At 36.4% G+C, this 10,605-nt stretch overlaps 1 protein-coding gene across 5 annotated transcripts in view; it reads left to right on the forward strand.

The window, feature by feature from the left end:
- COL12A1 (collagen type XII alpha 1 chain) overlaps positions 1 to 10,402 on the forward strand; it is a gene marked incomplete at its 5' end in the record, with an annotated part of 99,970 nt that extends 89,568 nt beyond the window's left edge. For 3 of the 5 annotated variants that reach the window (XM_083856031.1, XM_083856027.1, XM_083856028.1), the window contains 6 exons: positions 2,584 to 2,619; positions 2,730 to 2,796; positions 4,369 to 4,557; positions 5,598 to 5,666; positions 6,733 to 6,903; positions 9,292 to 10,402. In XM_083856031.1, the coding sequence (XP_083712157.1) occupies positions 2,584 to 2,619; positions 2,730 to 2,796; positions 4,369 to 4,557; positions 5,598 to 5,666; positions 6,733 to 6,903; positions 9,292 to 9,473 (714 nt within the window). In that variant the 3' untranslated portion in view covers positions 9,474 to 10,402. The other 2 variants (XM_083856030.1, XM_083856029.1) reach the window with 2 other exon arrangements.
- Positions 10,403 to 10,605: the final 203 nt, after the last annotated feature.

Genomic DNA, 10,605 nt, shown 5'->3' on the forward strand with positions numbered 1-10,605 from the left:
ATCAGCATGTGTTTGCAAGGTCACAAATTGAAGAATGAGGCTCATTTTATTTCAATGAATTTTAAAATTGACTGTGCATTGCTTATAATGGAGTGGCATAAGCATTTTCCTCGCTGGGGGACCTTGTTGTCCATACTTTGGAACATTGTTGTGCTTTTGTTACCAGAGCACCTCCCTGTCTTACCCACATGTCTTGTAGTTGAAGACAGCCTGATAATCTTTTCTTGACCAGTCAGCAAAAATATTTCCAGAAACAGTATATAGGATTTGAACATTTTAACCTTGCACAGTTTTTCTGTCTTCCCTTCCCTTCCCTTCCCTTCCCTTCCCTTCCCTTCCCTTCCCTTCCCTTCCCTTCCCTTCCCTTCCCTTCCCTTCCCTTCCCTTCCCTTCCCTTCCCTTCCCTTCCCTTCCCTTCCCGTCCCTGTGTAGTTCTGGTATGTGACTGCTCTGGCAAGGAAATTGGAACATGGCATTTTAAGTAATTATCAGGATATTTTCAGGATAGTAGATGAGAGATCTGATTTATAATGCCTGCACTTACCTAGTGAATAAACAAAAGATATACTGTATTTCTTGCTTTTTGGTAGGTCGTACTATGAAAGCCTTAGAACGAATGAGAGTAAAACAAGCAGGTATTATAAATACATGCATAGGCAGATAATTTTAAAGGAATATGCTTGCAGGAAATAGAAAAATTGACAAGTTTCAAACAGAAAGAGAAGCATGGATTTTTTTTACCATTTTCCCCTGCAGATTTTCATATAATAGACTAGTGCAATTTAAAAACCTACAGTTCTGTTCAAGGAATATTTCAGGTACATGTAATAGTTTATGAATGAGATGTCAATGTCTGTTTATTTAGGAATCAAATTAAGGTCTTTTTAGAGCTTCAGTACATCATCATTTACCACAACATTAATTATTGGAGACTGACAGACAGAAATGTCGTATTTTCCTGATGATTTTAGTTGTTGCCATTTATTTATAGTATGGCATTTACAAGTCCATAGTCTGTTTCAGCATGTGGCTGTAATAAGCTAAAACTAAAAGACAGATATTTCCCTGTGGACTACACAGAGTAAAGAAAAATATAGATGAAAGGCACAGGACAGAAGGGAAAAGATATTCAGCAGCTTCATAGGTATATTTTGTACATATTAGCAGCTGCCTCATTGGTGGCATAATTTATTCCAATGGCATATTTATGGTGTCACCATCCTAAATCTTTCATTTGAGTCTGTACAATTAATTCTGCAAGAATGATCTGTTATTTGTGATGCAAATGTACCGTATGACATCTACTTAACTCGGTGATGGATGAACTGTCTCATACTTTTTGTGGCATGTCATGGGCTAGGTGTGTGCAGCAGAGAAACTCTGAGACCACACTGAGTTCACACCCTGACATACCCCAAGGGCATTTGTCTGCCCAAATCCTGGACAGAAGTCTGTGAAACAGACTGTCACCACATGTGAGGGGTGTCTGCTGTGACCTCAGTGGAATGATTTGGTGTTTCATGTTGTTGAAATTAATTGTGGGTACTGTAGGAATGTTATGAGAAACAGCTGCAGCCCACACTTGGCCTTTTCTTTGTTAATGGTGATAAATAGATTCCTTAAAGAAATACTACAGTGTAAAAAGCAGTAACACTCAGGATGTGTGTGTTACAATGTGGAGAGCCATGCAGAGTAGCATATGACCAAACTGATCTTTCACCTTTGAAATATGCCTCATGTTCAAGTAGTAATTTAGGCTAGAAAGGAAAATCAATGTGAACTCATGCTAGCCCCATCATTATCCCTGGTGTTTTTCATATACACATACATATGTAAAAATTAGAATCAGTCCTTCTGCTTTGCTTCTTACATGGTATTCTTGAAAACTGAAAACCCCACAACCACTAAACTATTCAAAGGCAAATGGAAAGTGCTGCTAGAGAAAAGTTGGCAAATGTTAGAAATTATAAAGGAGCTAAAACTAAGACTTCTTTGAGACATTTTTAAGACTAGAAATGGTTCAGAATTAAGAGGGAAGCTGTTTTTATAAATAGAATAAGCACTCTCTTCATGTTATGTGTCATCTCTGCATAACTCCATTTCACTTAATATAGAATCCTTTTCATATGGATTCAAGAAGACAACTACCCTTCCTTGACATATATATACCTTCCTAATATACCTTTTTTATAAGTTGTCTTAAAACCTAAAATTAAACTGTCATATATAATTCACACAAGACCATTAACCATTTACAAAAATACAATTCTAGAAATTCAACTTTGAAATTCACAGTGTGATCCAAGTGTCAGAATACATCCATTTTTTGGTCCTAGTTTGAATTTTTGCTTCAGATCTTTTCCTTCTGCATCTATTAGTGTGTTTGATGACAGACAAAAGATCATTGTTTCTCTACTCTTTTCTGGCACCTGTTTTAGCAACTCTGAAATGAAAAGTTCAAGGAGAACCAGATCTTTCTTCTTGAAGGAATCAAAACTTTTCCTAGAATTACACATCTCAAACTTATAATTGGGGTAAATAACATAATCCTTCAGTTGCTTAATTTTTACTTATTTATTTTAGGGTACACCTGGAATGAAGGGAGAAAAAGGTGACAGAGTAAGTCTGCTTAAAAGTCAATTCTTCTCATAATTTTAAAATTAAACATGATGTCTTTAAAAGTACAGACATTTGCTAATGAAACACTTGTTTTGCATTTGATTATTTAGGGTGATATTGCTTCTCAAAACATGATGCGAGCTGTTGCAAGACAAGTTTGTGAACAACTGATAAATGGTAAACAGTGTTGCTTGCTTTGTATCCCATACAAGTAATTAACTACTTTCTTAAAAAGAGAAAACAATGGTTGAAATTTTGAGGGAGAGATATTGGTCACAGAGCACAGCAAGAGCTTGATCAATCTGATAGCTGTCCAACGCAAATGACTTGGTGGAAAAAATGTAGCAACAAATTTTTGCTGTATCCAGAGGCTAGCTTGATAATCACAGAATAAGAGAATAAGCTGAGTTGCAACTAATCTGTGACCTTTGGAAGTACACATGGAGTTCTAACATTGAGGTTTCCTTTGTCATTTTGGTCCAAAATTACTTAATCTTTGCAATAAAATCAGTATACATTTTCTCATTAAACATGTCTTGTCTTCAAAAGAAGGAAATTAGTGAGAAAAAGGATGCTTACTGCAGGTACTTTGCCAGCAGGGAAAGACAGATGAGTGCTGGGTAAATACAGTGCACAGAATCAAGTGGTGCTATGCAAGTAGAAACTATATTTATTTGGAAAAGGATTTTGAATTGAATTTCAGTCCTCTACTGCCACATAGTGCAACTCTGCAGCCCATGAAGTTGCTGTCTGCAGAGGCTTTCCCTCTGACCCTGAAGCTGTGCTTTTGCTATCAGTAGACCTGCCAAGAAAGACAGAGGCAAATTGGTTTTCAATATTGTATCTATTACAAGGGTAAGTTCTAGCTGAGGAAAACAGATCATACCTTTTGGATCATTAAGAGTGCTTGTGTTCAGGGAGGAGGAAAGTATGTCCTTTAAAATGTCTGTGATGGCTGCTAATAAAAACATGTCTATTAGTTAGCCATCACAGAAGAAGTAAAGTACATTTGTGAATGTGTTAGGCTTATGAATAAGGATATCATATCCATGATCTTTTAACATTTCTTAGAGCATTCCCGCATTTTTTTTTTTTTGGTGTTCAGCTGATCTCTTCAGTGTTATGATAGGACTGACACATTATACTAATCACATGTGTCTCTCCATTAAGGTTTCCTTCCTGCATAGTTTCAAAATGGTATTGCTTTTGTTCACATATGCTTTTTTTGGAAATGAAATTTGCCCACGTGCAGAAGGTATATAGGTACAAGCCTGTGCATCCTACAGGTTTAAGAAAATGACTTAATGGACTGTGCTGCTAACTCTACATATGAACAATTTATATTGCCTGTGGTAGCTGCAGAGGTCTGAGAGTACATAGAAATGTGATACTACAGTTTTAGAAGTGGAGCAAATCCTTTGTGTTCTTCAGAGTAAAAACAGCTGCTAAATAGAGCTCCAAGAGCAAGAGTAAAAAAATGCCTCTTTTTCGATCTTAGTAGTTCTATGATAATTTTTTTTAATGTCATTGGCTTCCAGAAGCTCCCTTACCTTTCCACTCTGACCCTCCCCCTCCTCCATTCATGTTCACCCTTCTTATCAGACATTCATTTTAAGTCTTTCTAATTAATCTGTACTAATTTATTGAATGGGAACAAGAATAGGATTTAATTAAGAGAGATAATATTTTATTCCTTCCCACTCTGATAAAAGATTGTCACTTATTTCACATTTTTATTTTCTTCTGAAGGTCAAATGAGCCGGTTCAATCAAATGCTGAATCAAATCCCGAATGATTATTATTCAAACCGAAACCAGCCAGGGCCACCAGGTCCACCTGGTCCCCCAGGAGCTGCTGGGACAAGAGGAGAACCTGGACCTGGAGGAAGACCAGGATTCCCAGGACCTCCTGGGGTTCAAGGACCACCTGGTGAAAGAGGTGAATAAATTCTGAGGCAGCTGTGCTGTGGATGTAGTGCAGAGGCTGCCAGAGGAGCACTCTGCTTCCCTTTACCGTGTCAGACTAGGAAGCCCTGCTAGGCCAGTTGGATTGCCTGAGGGACACTGGTGTACTGAAGGACAAGGTTAACTAGATCAGTGCTTTCCTGTCTCTCTCGCTCAGGTTTCATGAAATACAAATTGGGATAACATTTTGGTGGCTATCTGAGACTTCCACATAATTTCCCAGAAAAGCAAATGTTCTCAGATCTCTTCTGGCACTAAACAGCTGCATCTTGAAAGGCTGTTTGGAATAACACAACTCTTTGCAAAATAGAACACTGATTAAGAGAGAAAATGAGTCATTAGCAAGTATAAAGTGTAGGATTTTAAAGAATTAGATCAACATCCTTAGCTTTTTACAGTAATCTGAGGGAGGGAAGCAACTAAATTGAATGTGAACATATGGGTAAACCTACTTTATGGCTATCTTGGATCACTGCAATCACATGGGGTTTCCGTAGTGTACTATGTTGTGGCCTCTGCTTATTTCCACAACTCTACTATAGCATAGACTTAGTGCTATGTTTTCCAGGAGATATTTTATACACTCTTTAAAAAAGGCTAGGAATAAATCAAGGAATTCAGAAGAATTTCTTGAACTTTTTTCATTATAGCTGTTCCTAAGAAAGTGTAAACCATCCTTTATAGCAGAAGTATGCAAGACAGAAAATACCTCCCTGATTGTAGTTTAAAATACGAAGATTCTGTGGTGTTTCAGTATCTCAAAACTTTTCCATGTTTGAGAGAGTTTATTTCTGCTAAGTTACATCTACATCCTATTTTATTCAAGTTGCTATATTTATATCCAAATTATTTTCCCAAATTCACATTTAAACATCTGTAGAACATAAATTTTAACCACTCTTGCTGCATTAAATCATGGGAAGTAAATATTAATGTCAGTGAGAGAGTGTGAAGAAATATCCATTGATGTGGTGTCCTTTCTTTGATTTTCATTGCCTTTTCATTATTCTATAGGAATCCCTGGAGAGAAGGGTGAAAGAGGGACTGGATCCCAAGGACCACGAGGTTTGCCAGGACCACCTGGTAAGTATTTTTTGTTTAGTCAGATTACAGAAAAGCAGGAGAAAATCAAATATTTCTTCCTAGAGAACCAGACTAGATATGATGAAGGAACACCCTTTGCACACTTCATATTTTTCACATATATTAGAGTTTACCCTATTAAATTTGTAGGAAATCACCACAAAAATAGCATTTTAGAAAGATTTTTAGACATGGCTAATAGGTATTTATCTTTTAATTTAGTCATCTGGCATGTTTGTTAATGTGAAAATGTGTTTCATGAAAATACATTGTCTAAATGTTTGACAGATATTTTTCACATGTCTTACCAGATGATTCTATTGTAGTACCTAGTTTTTTTGTTTGTTTGTTTGTTTTTGTTTTTGTTTTTGTTTTTACTTGCTGGACTACAAAATACTCCCACGTGCAGAGTTAATGGATAATAGAGACATATGATTTGATTATTAGTTTTGGTTTTTGCATTATGAAATTTTGTTTATGTCATAAATGGCATAAATCAGCTTGGCATCACTTGTTTCTGCTTGTAGTTTACTAGGCCAAAATGGCTTTTCATTACAAGAACCGTAATATGCTTGCAGCAAATTGTACCCTCAGTTGCTTGAAGCTTTACTTTTCTGCTAACCATAATAAAACTGGTTCCAAAAAAAACATTACCTCATCTATCCTGGGGCTACTGGGCAGTATAATTGATGTACTCCTATATTTTAATTGAAATCCAGTGTGCTTGTCTAATCTAGTAGTTTCCCTTGAGATCATCATATCTTACAAAAGGGGAAATTAACCAGAGAATACATTGACATTTCTTACTTGGGTCAAGCCTTACTAAATTAGTTTCTAAGAATAAATATTTAAATAAGCCACACACAGGGAAGCAACTAATGATGAGTCACACATTTAGATTTCTTTTGTTTTTTCTTTCTATTGACCCCCATATAGCAACAAAGTGCACGTGCTTTCTCACCAAAGACAGCCTGGTCTGTGTAGTCTAGACAGAAGTGTTGTTAGCTGTTTTATCAAGATGGCTCTTAAAGAAAACAACCTCCCAACCTCTCAATTCTAAAATTAGGTCCACAAGGAGAATCTAGAACTGGTCCACCAGGCTCCACAGGATCACGAGGACCACCAGGGCCGCCAGGCCGTCCTGGGAATGCGGGTATTCGGGGTCCCCCAGGGCCGCCAGGATATTGTGATTCATCCCAGTGTGCTAGCATCCCTTACAATGGCCAAGGATTCCCAGGTAGGTTATGAACAACTTAACCTTAACCTTGCCTTAAATAGCCTTCACAGATGTGGCTGTTCATACTGAGCTGCTTTACATGAGACAGTCCTGCTAATCTGAACATACCGAGTCATAAGGCGATGGCTGCAGTGAGCAGGCTTGCCTCATTGTAATGTGCAGGCATATGAGCAGCCATTTAGACTTTGGTGGAGGATTACTTGATCTTATGCATGGTTTGTTTTAAATAGGAAGTAGTGAGTAAATATTGTAGTCTTGTTTTTTTCTTAATGTAGATGGTTACTAGCTGGTAGTGTTGCTTATAGGACTTAAGTGACCAATTTCTTCTCTTCTTTTTTCCCCCTCTATCACCACCCCTTTCAATCGTCTTCAGAACAAGGTTGAATTCTCCATGTTTCTCTTGAAAAATAAAAGGAATGCTGTGGTTGGCAGTTTCCATGTGTCTCTTTTTGAGCCATGTCAGGATTATTTATACAAAATTGATTCCTGAAATAAAAATTTTCCACAAAGGAAATCCATTTGGTGATAGCAGTGCAAGCAACTGAAAAGCACCACTGTCCTACAATATCTATCCAGTTTAACACCATGGAGTCTCTGATTAGCCCTGAGTCATATAAGCCTTCCACTTTGTGACATAGCTCAAAGCAGTAGGCTGCTTCTGGAACCAAAATGAAGAGTCACAGTGACTACCAATTTCTGACTAGAAAGATTCTAATATATTTTAACATGGGGATCCTGCAAGACCACAGTATTGTTAACAAATTAATATGTATGCCTTGCCAGATCTCAAAATCAGTGTATGTGATACTACTATTTGATATGGTTTTCTGTTAGTGTAATTGTGCATGTATCCATGAAAAGAAAAGAAAATATATATATATATGTACACACTTGCAGACTCAGTGATACTGGTTAAAGAGCCAGGTGGTTGTGCAGATCTCACAAAATATTCTTATTTAAATGAAAAAATAAAGAAAATTGTACGTGTGATTCAGCAGTGTTCTTTCTAGCAAGCAGCTATGTATACATATATAAATATATGCCTAAGACTTAACTGTTATGTATTTAGTTGGATGAAAGTATGTTTTTGCACATCAGATGGACTTTTTAAAAGACTAACATCATCTTTGACCTGTTTCAGGTTTCGGCTAACACATTTTCTAAGTCGCCAGTGCTGCTTACAGTTTGAATACATGAAAATCCTGTTTCTGAGATGTTTGCGCACGTGCTTATTAGAAAATGAGTCCGTATGGATATTTCACCACGGATATGGTTCTTGAACCATGTTGACCTCATAGAACGGGGAGATACTTTTACTAACACAACTTATGAATGACATAAAGGACAGTGACATCAATTCATTAAGCCTGTTGCATTTCAATAATAAAATAGACAGTCTTTCTTTTTTAAAAAAGACCTAGACCACCAAAACCTCAGTGGTGAAGGAGGCTTGTAAAACTACTAACCAGTAAAGGTAATGCCATTAGAAGAGAGACAGATTTAACCTGGAAAATGAGAAATAACTTATGTAAATAGTAAACTAATTGTGGCTTGTAGATGATTTGTATGGGACTGTATCCACTAAAATCTGTTAACAACTCTATGTGATACTTTTGCATAAAAGCCTGCTGCTGCTTGCTGTATGCCAGAATAACATCTTTGACAACTTATGAAACCTACCTGTCTGTTTCTTGTTACCAACATGTCTGAATTGGGCCATATACCCTTTTTTATGTGTAATCTTGTTGGATCTGTAACTGCAGTTATAAATACCGAAGTTTTATAATAATTTTTCTTCTGTTTTGCTGTAGTTTTTGGTGTTCCTGAAGCACCAGCTGTAACTCGGTTTGTTACGAGGAACAGCACGACAAAATGACATGTACTGTATATTGCCGCTGATGATAGTTATGTCTACACTTACTTTCCCATTCTCAGAGAAAACTAGTATATGCCAAACCCATCTCCTCATTTTACGTGCTCCATGTCTTCTATTAATTATGTAGTTTAAAATAAAGCCCAATGCTTAGATTTTCTGAAGTAGTTGTAAAATAGTAATTTTATTTGATTTTCTTGGTTTCGTTTGGGTTTTTTTTAATAGATTTACCATTATTTGTCCCTTGTTTAATTTATGACTCTTTCTGCACTGTTTTGTGTATTATAAATACAAAGCATTTCAAGATGAATTTTAAACCTTTTCTTATTTTGCTGCCAAGAAAGCATTCATGAGCAAAACTGAGAAATACCCCCAGTGAACTAATTATTTATATATTTATTCTATGAAAATAAGGTTGAACTAACATTATGTAGACAGACTAACTTTCATTGCATATGTGGATTCAAAGACATGCGATAACTATTATGTTCAATCGGACAACTATTTTCAACCAGAATCATACGTGCCTGAAAGTGGACCCTATCAGCCTGAAGGTGAACCCTTTATAGTACCTATGGAGTCAGAAAGGAGAGAGGACGAGTATGAGGACTATGGAGTTGAAATGCATTCACCAGAATACCCTGAGCACATGCGCTGGAAAAGATCACTGTCAAGAAATGCAAAAACAAAACCGTAAAAGATCTGTGTCTTGGTTTGGTTTTTTTTTTTTTTTTGGTTGGTGGGTTTTTTTGTTGTTGTTTTGTTTTTTGTTTTTTGCTGTGCTTGCATTTGCAGATACACACAGGGAGAGTGCATCATTCCTTTTGCAATATGGCTTTCTGGTCTTTTCATATCAGATGCACCCCTGTTTTGTATCTCGCTTATGTGGGGATAGCAATGTCTGTACCCAAACACTTCCTGTTGCTCTGGAAATATTTGTAAAATACTGTTGCTTATAGTGGTTGCATACAGATTAAGGTGTGCATTCAGTTATCCCAGTGCTGCCTTTTCATTAAAATAATGTAAAAACAAATACATTAAAAAAAAGAAAACCAAAAAATCAAAACAAAAATAACCACAGAGCTGTTGCAAATTTTCTAAGGACTGTCTGCTTTAGCTCTACATTTTTTCTTCTTTTTCAAATGCATGTTTTCAGTTCAGTCAGATCACAGGTCTGCAATATCTAGTTAAAAGAACCAAAATTTTCCCTCTCCTTCCAATATCATTGTACTTTTCTTCTGTTCTGAGTTACAATCTGCAGAGCATATACTGCTCTTATACATTTCCTCTAAACACCACAAACATTAAGTAGCTGAAATCATTGTATCAACTGGATACAGTTTAATAATGCCTGAAATCTCCTTGTTTGTAGACACAGTTACATTTATGCCAAATTGCAGTCAATCCTGCAGAGATGGAATTGCATGTTTATGTTGTATATTTAGTATGGATTCTTTTTCAGAATACAATGTTTCTTAGTTACCAAAAGCAGTTGGAAATTGTTTGCAAGACTATGGATATAGAATTGCTGCTTTTATATTTTAACTGCAAATTGTGAATTTCACTGCCTTATATTATTTATTTCTGAAATGAAAGAGGCATTTTTCAATAAAACTACTGAAAATGTATGTGTCTATTCATTTTTTGAAAGGCATTGTGGGACTGATATATTTGTATTGTATTAGTGTCATTTACTCAATAATCTGGAAATGGGAATAATTAGAATGGGAATAGTCTAAGAGGTGTTTGGGCTATGGTGGCTTGAGGTGGTGGGATGAAAGCAGGAGATGCCTCCTCTGTCTGAGATACGAATAACCTTTAGGAAAGTC

Source organism: Zosterops lateralis (assembly GCF_965231275.1).
Source record: "Zosterops lateralis genome assembly, chromosome: 3".
NCBI classification, from domain to species: Eukaryota; Metazoa; Chordata; class Aves; order Passeriformes; family Zosteropidae; genus Zosterops; species Zosterops lateralis.